General features: G+C 39.8%; 1 protein-coding gene across 1 annotated transcript in view; it reads right to left on the bottom strand.

Moving 5' to 3' along the window:
• Nucleotides 1–8,591: 8,591 nt before the first annotated feature.
• The window catches only part of LOC145675955 (beta-alanine transporter-like), a 385,199-nt gene continuing 380,077 nt past the window's right edge, over nucleotides 8,592–13,713 (bottom strand). Inside the window, exon 12 of the mRNA XM_081746772.1 lies at nucleotides 8,592–9,287. Coding sequence (XP_081602898.1) covers nucleotides 9,116–9,287 — 172 coding nt within the window. The 3' untranslated portion in view covers nucleotides 8,592–9,115. The remainder of the gene's footprint in view (nucleotides 9,288–13,713) is intronic.

The raw sequence follows: 13,713 nt of genomic DNA, 5'->3' as shown, positions 1-13,713 counted from the left end.
TATATTTTTGCTTTCATTATTGTTACCATGTAATTAGAAATAATTGAGCAGTTTGATACAATAAGGGAGTAAGTCTCAAAGATGCAGTTGGAGAAAAACGATGTTGAAAATTTAAGTAGTTTTTTTTTTCTTACATAAGACAATGTAATATGCAGCATTTTATTCCGATATTGAATTGAAATGTTACCAGGAGGCTAAAGAAGCATGGCAAAATGCGTTTGATACAAAAAGGGCGTCAAGTCACTTATGTCCTTATTACATCAAACTCCTCAATTGTTAGTGTTCGTGTTAAGGTTCTTTAAGAGCTGTTTTTTTTGTAGCTCGTTTGCCATGTGTTCTAAATTTGGCAACATTGTTGGTGCACCTCTGTTCTTTCATGTTTTCGGAAATGTGCGTTCGTAACGTAACTTCACGAATCATGCCGAATTCTTTCGATGCATCACACGTGAGACAAAGCAGTTTTATGATTGGTGTAGAGCCCAGGCTTCACAAGTCCTCGCGCTCACTATAGACTATACGAACGTTATAAACGCGATGTTAAAATTGTATTCTACATTCTCATCAACTCCGTCGCTCAACATGCTTTACATTATATAAAATGTACCTAGGTATATACGCTCTACCATAATGTGTGGACATCCTGTCTGGATCAATGCCGTCAACTCATAAAAATCGATTACAACTTGCCCAAAACAAGGCTCTCGTATGATCTCGGGTCATGACCGCACTACAAGATTACAACAAGTTCACGAAGATTTGGACCTTTCATTTCTAGCAGATTTCATCCTGGAACAATCACAACACTTCTGGAGAACGCTTCGTCAGCGGAAGATCCATTACTGCAAGATTTAGGTCAACTAGATCCCCCTCGTCTCACTTATCCTTTGCCTACGGCACCATGAAAAAATACACAATAAGTCGGCCACGATCTCCGAACATTTTTCAGTTTTTCTATCACTCATGATAAAATACTAACACATATTGGAGGCAAGGGATCTTCCTGATCCCGGTACTCTATAGGTCTAATTCCAACAGCAACAGCAGCGTTAATGCCAGCCGATTGAGGCAATGCCTATACCTTGCCTTGCCGGTATTTGACAATTTTTACTGTTTAGAGTTCCGGGCTTCGATTGAAACCCCTGCCTCACATTTCTAGTAGATCATTTGAATTGTAGGGCATAGGTGGTTTGGAGAGGAAACGCAACTGTCGCAGCTTCCTGGGTGTATTTTTTTTTTTTAAATAGGCAGAGACTATCCTCTGAGAATGTGAGGGGATGAGGTTGGCGTTAGTTGAGGTGATGGTTGTTTAGTTTTTTGTTCAATGATGGATTTACTGGGGTGGTTGAGGTCGGGCGTAAATGCGTCGGTAAGCTGGAATGGTGCCGATTCTATGAAGAATTTCATGATCGGATGTTTGAAGTTTGTTCCAGAAGTTCCTAGAGTAGATGAGCATTAGTTCCTCCAGATACGGGAGACCAGTGTCTTCATGCAGCTGTATGATGCGGGTGTTTCTGCTATGTCCTGTGATGATGCGAGCAGCATGGTTTTGGATGAGTTGAAGTTTGCGTTTATGCATCTTTGCTGAATGCTGCCATGCTGGGTGAGCATAAAGGAGGATGGGTCGGAGAATTTGCTTGTATATATGGAGTTTCGTTTCCAGTGTAAAGCCTGGTGAGCGGAAGAGACATGTTATTGCTTGAAGTCTCTGGCGGGCTCTGTAGGTAACTTGATGAAGAGGAGATTTGAATGTTAATTTTCGATCCAGAATTACTCCTAGATATTTTACGCTATTCACTTGCGGTAAAGCATAATGATCATACGAAAGTTGTACAGGTTCGGGTTGTTGTTGCTTGGAGAAGTGAACTACTACGGTTTTTGTCGGATTTATTTTTATGCGCCATTTTGCTGTCCAGTCATATAGTGAGTCCAATTGTCGTTGCATCCAGATTTTGGCGTAGCGCAGGTTTCTGGCAGTTGCCAGGAATGCAGTATTATCAGCAAATGTAGCAGCGATGGTGTGCGGTGCGACAGGGAGATCGGCGGTATAGAGATTATAGAGCAGTGGAGAAATGCAAGATCCTTGCGGGACTCCAGCGGCAATGGGATAAACTTCCGACAGGGTGCCTTCATGACGGATTTGGAAACATCTATCATAAAGGTAGGAGTCGACGAGTGCGAGTAGATAAGTGGGGAAGCCCATTTGATGTAACTTGTAGATGAGGCCGGCATGCCAGACCCTGTCAAATGCTTTCTCAACATCTACGAAGACAGCTATTGTTTGTTCTCGATTGTTGAAGCTCTGAGTAATGTGCTCTATGACTCTTGTTAACTGCGCTGTTGTGCTGAACGTCGGACGAAATGCGAACTGGTGATGTGGAATTAGGTTAAAGGCCTGAACAACTGTTAAAAGTCTAGTGTAGAGGAGACGTTCGATGATTTTACTCAGATGCGATAAGAGACTAATGGGGCGGTAATGCTGAGGAAATAACGCATCCTTCCCAGGTTTTGGTAGCATACAGATGACGGCCAATTTCCAGGAGTTGGGGAAGTAGCCGGTACTCAACATAGCATTAAAATTCTGCACAGTAGAATTATCAGTTTCCTTGGTGCATTCTTGATTGCTGCTGCGGATACATGATCATGGCCCGCTGACTTGGACGAATTAAGACGACGAGAAATGTGGTTGACTTCTCGAGGAGTACAGAGTTGGTTGGCCGGGAGTGGTTGTGCACGAAGTGGTTGACGAAGAAATCTTCCTACTTGACGGATGGTACGTTCATCAGCTGGGTCTGCATTGGGTTGAAACTGGAGGTGAAGCTGGCGAGCGAAGAGTTGAGCTTTGTCATAGCTGTTAAAAACTAGGCCACGAGGTCCATGAAGAGGTTGAAGACGAGATGCAGAAGATTTAGTGAGTGCTCTGGTAAGGCGCCAGAAGTCCTTGTTGGGAGTTGAGAGAGACTTCAGCTTGTCATCCCAGTGTTTACATTGAAGACGCAAGAGGCGCTTTTTGATGCGTTTTTGCAGGCTATTATATATCTGGCGATAAGCAGGATGTCTGGAGTGCTGCCATTGACGTCGAGCCCAATGTTTGAGAGTCAAGAGAGCTTGGGTACGTTTTTCCTCGGAGGAGTTCAGGTCTGCTGCAGAGGAAATTCGGTGAGAAGTGCGGATGTAAATGCTGTTGATAGTACTGGTGATCTTGTGTATAGCGGTATCAATAAGCTCAGGCGTGGTGACCGGAAGGCGAGTGTCCAAGGAGTCATGAAGCAGACGGCGATATTCATCCCAATTTACTGAGGTGGTAGTAGGAAGATGTGGTGCAGGAGTAGAATGAGAGTGTTGAAGTTCCATGATGACAGGATTATGATCTGAATTGAGTTCCGAAATGGAGATAGGATCCATGGTAATGGTGAGGTTGGCGTAGAGAGCCATGTCCAGAATGTCAGGATTGCCTATGTAACGAGGAAAGTGTGTAGGTTCAGTGGGTGCAGTGGCGGTAAGATCTAGGTTGTTGAGGTTTGCTTCAAGTTTTGTTCCTGTCTTATTGCGAACTTTAGAATTCCAGGAAGGGTGCTTTGCATTCAAGTCCCCGGCAATTATGACGTGAGTGCCCAGTTGACGTAATTTCCTTAGATCTTCTATGCACAGTAGTTTTGGTGGTGACTTATAAGCTGAAACTATGTAAATAGGGTCAGCTGGCGTCAAAAGTTTGATGATCGTAACTTCCAATGATTCCAACGGTGGTGCTGCAACTTCTGCGAATGCTAAGTGATTTTTTATAAGGATAGCAGTGCCGCCTTTGTGAGTGAGCCTGTCTGAACGGATGATGGAGTAATTCCGCATCTTCCAAGTGATTTGCGGAGTAAGGAAAGTTTCTTGTAGGAGTGCTATGTCAATATTGTGAAATGTGAGGAAGTGCTTGAACTCTTGGGTTTGAGTGCGAATTCCTTCGGTGTTCCAGAATGTAATCCTGAGATTGCGTCGTAGCAATTTAGTCGCTGCCATCATCTAAAATATCCATGAATGTTTCAGCAAGGATGGTGAGCCGTTCGAAGTGGTCTGAAGTGGTTTTGTATTTTTGAAGTCCTGTTTTGATTTTGGAAAAGATTCGCTTAAGATTTAAATCTTTGAAGAGCTGGAAGATTTCCTTAAATGTACTGGTAATGTCCGAACTGGAGTTAATATTGTTTGAAGTGGAAGAGGTTGTCTCTGAAGAGCGAGTGGCAGATGCTGTTGAAGATGATGAATCCTGGTTGCCTTTAGATTTGGTAGGTAAGGAGGGAAAATCCTCCTTGGATGGGAGATTGCGATTGGCGTCTTTGGGCGAGGTGCGTCGGTCTGTATTGGCACTTCTTTGTTGTTCTCTGCGTTTTTTCTCTTGCACGAATACTGGGCAACCACGAAAGTTGGCCGGATGATCGCCGTGGCAGTTGTGACAGAAGGCTGGCGTGGTGCGCTCTTTCTTGTTGCAGAGGCGTGTAAGGTGGTATCCATCGCATTTTAGGCATCTAGACTTTGCTTTACAGGACGCTTGGGAGTGCCCAAGGCGTTGGCAATTAAAGCATTGCAAAAATTCCGCAGAGCGGTAAGGTTCCACAGTGATGCGGTAACTGAGCAGATATTTTTCGGTGTATATTTCTGAACTTTTTGAATTTTTTGTGAATATAGCAAGGAAGAGCGGCAGTGGTGGCCTGTCCTCTGAGTTTTGGGGTTTGCCGCGTAGCTGGTGTACTGCCTGAACTGGGTACTCGAGAGCGATCAAGTCTTCTTTTATATCTTCAACGGGAGTATCGATCGGGAGTTTCCTTATTACTACTTTTAACAGTTGTGTTTTGCGTGGTAGCTCGGTGGCGTATTCGTGACCATTTTGCTGGCAGAAAGCTTCGATTTTATCATAGTCTTCTCTAGTGCTACATTTGAACTGGATGAAATCGTTATTTTTGACTGAATGTGGTTTTTCTTTGCAGGTAGCCAGAATAGATTTGGTGAATGAATATTGGTTCTGAATTCCGTAGACATAAATACATCGTGGTTTGGCAGTTCCAGCTGTGGAGTTGGTGGAAGAACCTGGTCGAGAGTCTTTTATTGTTGCATCAGCAGATATATCGTTCAGAGGTGCATATTTATTCATGGTTTTCAAATTTGCAGTTTGATGAGTAGGAGTGCGTTGTTTGAACGAATGCTTTCCCTTAACTGGTTGGAAGCCATCATTTAGTCTTTGTTTCTTATGGCTGGAGTTTTCTTCTTCTTCTGAATCGGGCAAATCAGTCTGCATATATTCATCGTCGGTAGTAGCAGATGTAGCAGTGACTCTAAAAAGAGCCGGTTGATCCAGAATGGTGCTGGCGTTTTTTGTGGAAGAGGCTCCAGGACAGGGCAGTAAGTACAGGAAGGTGACTGGGTGAAGTTGTTACTGAGTTGATTGCTGTTAATAATTCCAGATTGATTTGAAGTGGCATGGAGCTGCTCTATTTTGGCTTTCAATTCTTCAAAAGAATTAACATTAAAAGAGTTGGCGACTTCTTGGATTTCATAAGTTGAGCAGTTGTATGTTGCCTGCAACATTTGAATTTGAGCCTCTGTAAGAGACGAATAATTTTGATTGTTCATGCTGAAAACAGCGGAATCGATGTTTAATTTTGAATATGACTCCAACTGGAGTGATTCCGAAGTTATTTTGCCTTTATTTATTTCTATTTTGGTTTAGTTCCTTTGTTTTGGAAAAACGCGGGAACACAGGAAGAAAGCGCGGGAAAGTGTCACGAGTAGCGATATATGCGTCCGTAACAAACGATCTCAGCTCTTATTATAATGCCTATACCATTGGATTGACTGACTATACGAACGCTTTTAACGTGAAGTGAGAACGCGCCAACCGAACGTTGAGCATATTCAAAGAGTCTGAGCGCGGTAACAAATGCACCTCTCACGGGGTCCAATCAAGGTCTTTGTATTTGTATCGTCCTTAAAGAGCCTTCCTCTAACCGAATAAATAATTCATCAAAAGCTTTCACTAGCATCCGGTAGTATTGGAAGAATTTATCTTCGTACTTCCATTGCACCGCGAACTGCCGTAGAATAAAATTTGTCTGAAAGCCGATTTACAACAAAGAATAAGTGCTCCATTTTCGAATTATCCGGTCACTTTCACTTTCTAAGTTCATGGTTAGTAGTACAAGAGTCAAGAGTGTCCATACATCTCACCGTGTTCATATCCATAATTAAGAAAGAGAAAATAATTTTGTTGCAACGCCAACGCGCGTAAAACGTGCCATATAATCTGGTTACAGCGCTACCATCGCTTTACCTGTGCTGTGTATTTAACGTCCGAAGAGTCGGACAAACTAACGCCTAATTTAGCGTGTTGCTAATACCGCGCTTAAGCGTCCGTATAGTCCAGGTCTTAGTATAAAGTAGTTCCCAACCTGGGGCGAGAGCAGGGAAGGGTGACGCAAAATACTGACAGAAAAAATATATATCTGTAATTACAAATATTACGAAGGTTATAAAAAAGACGTAAAATTAAACACATTAACAGGGCCAGATCCAGGATTTTCTGATGGGGTGCATCAATAACTACCAGTACTAAATTGTAATGCTTTAAATTGTAATTCTTCAATCCTTCAGGCATATGAGTAAAGAAATGCCCTAGAAATACTCAATGTCTGGTCTCGGGAATCGAACCCACGACTTCCCGAATACAAAGCTAACGCTTTACCAACTGAGCCATGGTCACTTTGTATCGGTATAATTTTCAGTATATAATTAGCTTGCTGTTTTAGATCAGGAATTATTTAAATCATGGAGACTTGGGGTATTATGGATACTTATATCGTATAGCATTCTTATGAAAGTATTGCTATTTTCATTGCTAGCATCTTAATTTAGATAGCAAGTATTCACAACAAAGGGGAGGTGCACGTGCATCGGTGTACCTCCCCCTAAATCCGGCCCTGTACATATATTAAAAACCGTAGAAACACAAAACAGCTATTGAGTAGAAACTGTGATTTCATTAAGAACAAAACTAGCAAAAACAATTACACTGCACTACAATGCTTTTCAGAAGTTTTGCCGGATTCCACGTTAATCAGTAGGTCCACGTCTCATATAGCCTTGCTGCTGAACGGGACGTTAGAATCAAATCAACAGGAAATACATATAAATTACTGAGATTATTATTATTATTATTATTATTATTATTATTATTATTATTATTATTATTATTATTATTATTATTATTATTATTATTATTATTATTATTGAAGGTTTGAGAACAATGCCGCATCTGAAATAGCAGAAGGATTCAAATCAACAAGCGCGGAAGTATGCAGAGTTTACGAAAGATAACAGGTAAACAACATGGGATCTACTGGTAGCTATAAAGGAAAGGATAAAAAAGCCTGTATAAGAAAATGAGTAAACAGTAAAGTGTACGGACCAATTCGTCGCAATCCTCGTCCACTTAAGGCACAACAAAACAATGTGCACTCTAGCAGGTTTACACTCGAACTCTACATAACATACTTATGCTCTGGGCCGGCCTTAGGCAATTTGTCGGGCCTTTTTGTCGAAACAGAATAAACTTTATAAACCACGATTTCAAGTATGATACTCCATGATGAACAACGAAGGAGGAGGAAAGAGTACTTGTACTTACAAAGACCTAAACACTACAAATATAATCTCGTTGTGTCTGGTTAAATAATAATCTATTATGTTAGTGTAATGAAAGATAAAACAAACACGCCTGCAGAGGAAAGATGGTTATTCTTTTTATAGAATTCAATATGAAGCTTCAATCTCAATACATTAGTTTGTAATTCCAGTGCAACTAGCTCTTCTGTATTTATTTCTTGATTTTCCTTCTTCATCTATTAAAAAAAAAAAAAAATTAAAGACTTTTTTTCATATTCAATGATAAGGAACTTGTTCGTGACAGAGATAACTAACTAAATGGAACAGGTGTTCGCTACAGTTCGAGAATTGAGTTCTTGTATTTGACAACAGTCAAACAATTCATCCTGGAGTTTGTTTGATCATTTGCTTTAGCACTGTCCATGTGACCTTAAACTAATGCGACCTATAAGTGCGTCCAGTAAGAGAACGTCTCTGATAGCTCGCACTGACATTGCACTACTCGCGTGTCAAGGTTTTTTATCGGTGCAACTGTAATGGCAATTTAATTATTGGTATAAGACAGAGTAATCGTGGTTAGTAACACTGGTATCAAAGTAGGGGCTGCAATGTCCCACTGCATATGATAAGAAACACCAGAGACCATCTCTTGTTGGCCGTGCTATAAACATGATTTGTGAATGTAGTATTCAAATAAGAGGTCAGCTTAGTAAATTTAACTACCATTATGAAGAAGTTTGTTTCCAACAAGAATAGTCACGACAGATTTTGCTTCTCCTCGAAACTTTCTGCCCCATGCAAATGCAACTGTTGCACACATGATAGAGCGCCAGCCCTGCTTATGGTTAGCATAGTTTAGACATCTAAAAACGAAACAAGACAAACAAAAATACACATCAAAGAATAGGATATTGAGCATAATATAACTTTTGAGTGAAAGAAAAACGCAACGCTTCAAAATTTTATTTTCTCTCCAATGAATAGTATTATAGAAGTCTGGCACTAACTAGTTTTAACACACAAATGTTAAATAGAATACAAAAGTATCTATAAAATCTAGAACACTGAAGTGAACAAAATTCTTCCTTTTCTTTTCTTTTATCTTTAATGAACACTTTGATTCTTGAGTTGAGCCATAAATTCATGAGAAAGGCACTTCGATGAAAAATCTTATTGTCCAATTGTGGCAGAGTTTTGTGTAGTTTTGTTTATTACATAACATCAAGTAAGTTAAATTCTGAGTTTTTCTTTTCTTTCTTTCTTTCTTTCTTTTTTCTTTTTCTTTTTTTTTTTTTTTTGGAATGAAAACACAATTAATACGTTATAATTTGCCTGTGATTGAACTGTTAAGAATAATATCCACAAATATTGCTTCAGTGACAAGAAAGTTTTATCAAAAAAACAATACAAAAGACAGTGTTTTTGGAACGTAAGCGGCTTATATAAAATTGATCGAGGTAAAGTTTGTACTCTTGAATCAGACGACGGTGATTTTTAGCGCTTGTTCCTTCTGCTGGTCACTAGGTGTCTCCACTTGTGCCACGTGCTCTATCTGTGTGGCGTCACCTGGGGTGGAGACTGTGGTTGCACTTGCTGAGTCTTTCACGTTGTCCAATTCGCTGTTCATCGACTCCTGGTGATGGACCAAGCTGAAACAAACACTTGTGTTATTCGCTCCAAGTACCAAGCCGAACAAATTGCACATATTTGTAAATAATCTGCAAATTAAATACATATTTATAGGGTAGGGTGACCAAATCGTCAACTAGAAAAAACGGGACACCTTTTATTTCTGAATAGGTTGCTCCCATAAATATATTTTTTTTAGCCTTTCCATTCTCTCTCTCTTTTTTAATCTCTCACAAAAACAGAGCAAATTTACACTTTTTTCGTTTTGAAACCTATTGAAAAGGTTGTGGAATTAATTAGGTGATAAGTAACTATCAGCAGCTAACAAAAAATGAAATATTTGAAAACATTACTAAAAATATATAAGCTCTCAAATCTATCCCCAACAGGATTTATAATTACTCTCAGCATCGGATTCCAACTCCTTTTATTTGCATTTTCTTACTTTAAACATTATTTCAGAGCCGCGGTGGCTCAGTGGTAGAGCGTTCACCTCTGGTGCTTGGGGTCCCGGGTTCGATCCTACGCCCCGCCAAGTTAACTTTGTGGTGGACAAACACCGTGTGCGTGGATTTCCTCGAAGTTCTCCCGTTTCCTCACACTTTCATCATACCACCATTTTCATTCATTACTCATCATCACCGTCTCCTTTAGCCTAACCGGCATAATCGTGGGACATAAAACTCAAAGATATCATTTCATTTCATTAAAACATTATTTCATTTACAACTAGTTTTTCTTCTCACTTTCACTTTTATTTCTATACTTCTTATCATCTTTCGTAAATGGAAGTATGTTACATCTTAGTCAAAATCACGGAAACACTGTACTGTACTGATGACAGCTCCTCAATCTTCCACCGCCCGAGACAGAGAGTAAAAACATGTTACACTTGTTCTCCATAAGATTTTCAGCCCCTTGCACTGTCGTCTGCGGAGTGGGGAGGCGTAGGAGAGAAAACGGTGCAGCCACCACATCCAATATTTGCAAACGTCGTAATGACGTTGCTCAGTAATTAGACGTATTCAAATATAATCACATAGCTTAGAAAATAATAATATAAAGTAGGAAATTTTAGCGATTTGAAAGTTTTTTTTGTACCCAATGTACGTAAATATGGGACATGTTGGCGTCCCGGGAGAAGTTTTCGGAACACCGGGAATGGTAGTGAAAAAAAACGGGACAATCACGTTTTTACGGGATGGTTGGTCACCCTATTTTAAGGGCAAAATGATTTAGTAGCTGAGGGAGCTCCCACCTCTGGTGCTAGGAGATCCTGATTCGATCCCAGATCATATGAATTTGTGGTCGGCAACCTGGTGGTCGGCGTGGGTTTTCTGTGATTCTGCCGTTTCCTACTACATTCTTACTCCAGCAATTTTTACATTATCATTCACTTGCGTTAATCATTCGCCTTCCTTAGGCCTCAGGCGTAAACGTGGGACGTTAAACTGAAATATTGCAAATTTGAAGTGGTAGAAATCAAACATTTTTGGTTTCATGGTTGAACGGCATAGAACAAAAATGGTAAAATATAGTGATAAGCTGTTTTCTGCAATCGAGTTAACACTTCAAGAGAACGTATCATCGCAACACTCTACCAAAACCAGAACTGGTGATATTTAGTAGTAGCCTACTTCCGGTTTCAATATTAACCCGGGAACACTAATATGTCGTAAAATTTACGATGGCGACCTAATACTTGTTGATTTCAACCAGTTCTACGCATGCGCTGAAGTTGGTGTCTCGGCTAATCTCATTTGGTGAGTAACAGTTGTTATAGGCAGATTGCGTTTGCCAGTGCTCTCGGGTAAGTGTGACATAGAGAGGAAATTTGTAGATTTTACGAGGTATTAGTGATAACGTTACAATTTTGAAAGTAACTTCCATTGTTGTGTATTTTTTTTTCTGAAATAGGAATTTGAAAGCCAGTTACTATTGAAGTGACTCAAAATAACTCCATAAGTGTTATTTTGAGTCATCTTTCGGTTTAGCATAGTATAAGCGGATTCATTGAAAGTAATGTTACTTTTTGGAAGTAGACTTATGATAAAATTATAATAGCAATCTATGCATATATTGAGCCAACAACTTTTAGTTAAAAATCTAGAAATTAGTCACTCTCAATGTATCCTATAAAGTAAATAGATAAACATTAATCATTATATTACGTAGAAAATATTTATATAGGCTATTAGAAAGAAACATTAGAAAAAAAGTTTATAGCAAGGAAACAATGAGTTTTACTTCAAGTCGTAAAATTTACGAATGTTTAGTAATAGTGTAGTACAAAAACATATTAGTGTTCCCGGGTTAATATCAATAAAGCATGAACAGTATGAAATTTTGAGAAGTGTTTTTTTTCTGAAATCGATTCAGTGTCCCAAGAAATAGGTTTCTTCTTCTCCTGTAATCTTCTATTTTTACCGGAAGTGGCAAAAATCAACCGTTTCCGGTTAGAACGTTGATCACTATAGAACGAAAACGACAATAGACAGCAATAAGCGTTCTTCTGTACCCGCAACACTGTATCAAAAACGGAAGTGGATGAAATTTATTAGTACTTCAAGATTCAATATTCATACATCAAAAACGGTGAAAGATGTTGAAAAGGTTTTATTTATTTATTTATTTATTTATTTAACAATCACCAGATACAGCTCGGAGGCCATTTTACACTGGATATCCAACAACAACAACAACAACAACAACAACAATGGAAAGGATTTGGGAAGGCATCGGCCAGGGCCTGTTTAGTAGGTACCATCCCGGCATTTGCCTGGTAGGACTGAGGGAAACCCTGGAAAACCTCAGTCAGGATGGTCGGCAGCGGGATTCGAACCCACGACCTCCCGAATGCGAAGCCAACACTCTACCACTTGAGCTACTTCGCTCGGTTAAATTTTTGCAATCGATTCAGTGTCCCAAGAATAGGTTCCATCTCCTCCGTTAATCCTCTATTCAAATCAGAGATGGTAGAAATCAACTTCTTCCAGGTTCAATGTTGATCGCCATAGAAGAAAACGGGAACAATAACGATTTCCCGTAACAATACTGATCGCATAATGGATGGAACGGAAATAGACCCGACGAGGTATTTTGTAATGGACTCAGTTTCGCAAAAAATATGTTTCACCTTTGATTTTATTTCCTTATTGCAACCGGAAGTGATCGACATCAATTAGTACTTGCAGTTTCAATAATAATTTCTATAGAAAAAAAACAGTATCAGATAGCGAGTAATGGCTATTTGATATGGATTCAGCGTCCCAGGAACAGGTGTTATAGTGAGTAATGGCTTTTGATATGGATTCAGCGTCTCAGGAACAGGTGTTATAGTGAGTAATGGCTATTTGATATGGATTCAGCGTCCCAGGAACAGGTGTTATAGTGAGTAATGGCTTTTTGATATGGATTCAGCGTCTCAGGAACAGGTGTTATAGTGAGTAATGGCTATTTGATATGGATTCAGCGTCCCAGGAACAGGTGTTATAGTGAGTAATGGCTTTTTGATATGGATTCAGCGTCTCAGGAACAGGTGTTATAGTGAGTAATGGCTATTTGATATGGATTCAGCGTCCCAGAAACAGGTGTTATAGTGAGTAATGGCTTTTTGATATGGATTCAGCGTCTCAGGAACAGGTGTTATAGTGAGTAAGCTATTTGATATGGATTCAGCGTCCCAGGAACAGGTGTTATAGTGAGTAATGGCTTTTTGATATGGATTCAGCGTCTCAGGAACAGGTGTTATAGTGAGTAATGGCTATTTGATATGGATTCAGCGTCCCAGGAACAGGTGTTATAGTGAGTAATGGCTTTTTGATATGGATTCAGCGTCTCAGGAACAGGTGTTATAGTGAGTAATGGCTATTTGATATGGATTCAGCGTCCCAGGAACAGGTGTTATAGTGAGTAATGGCTTTTTGATATGGATTCAGCGTCTCAGGAACAGGTGTTATAGTGAGTAATGGCTATTTGATATGGATTCAGCGTCCCAGGAACAGGTGTTATAGTGAGTAATGGCTTTTTGATATGGATTCAGCGTCCCAGGAACAGGTGTTATAGCGAGTAATGGCTTTTTGATATGGATTCAGCGTCCCAGGAACAGGTGTTATAGTGAGTAATGGCTTTTTGATATGGATTCAGCATCGGAGGAACAGGTATTATAGTGAGTAATGGGTTTTTGATATGGATTCAGCATCCGAGGAACAGGTATTATAGTGAGTAATGGCTTTTTGATATGGATTCAGCATCGGAGGAACAGGTATTATTGAGAGTAATGGCTTTTTGATATGGATTCAGCATCCGAGGAACAGGTATTATAGTGAGTAATGGGTTTTTGATATGGATTCAGCATCGGAGGAACAGGTATTATAGTGAGTAATGGGTTTTTGATATGGATTCAGCATCCGAGGAACAGGTATTATAGTGAGTAATGGCTTTTTG

Source organism: Thermobia domestica, chromosome 18 (genome assembly GCF_964235325.1).
Source record: "Thermobia domestica chromosome 18, izTheDome1.hap1.1, whole genome shotgun sequence".
Classification (NCBI taxonomy): Eukaryota; Metazoa; Arthropoda; class Insecta; order Zygentoma; family Lepismatidae; genus Thermobia; species Thermobia domestica.
Note: the sequence above shows the minus strand (reverse complement) of the source record. Positions and strands in the feature narration are given on the sequence as shown.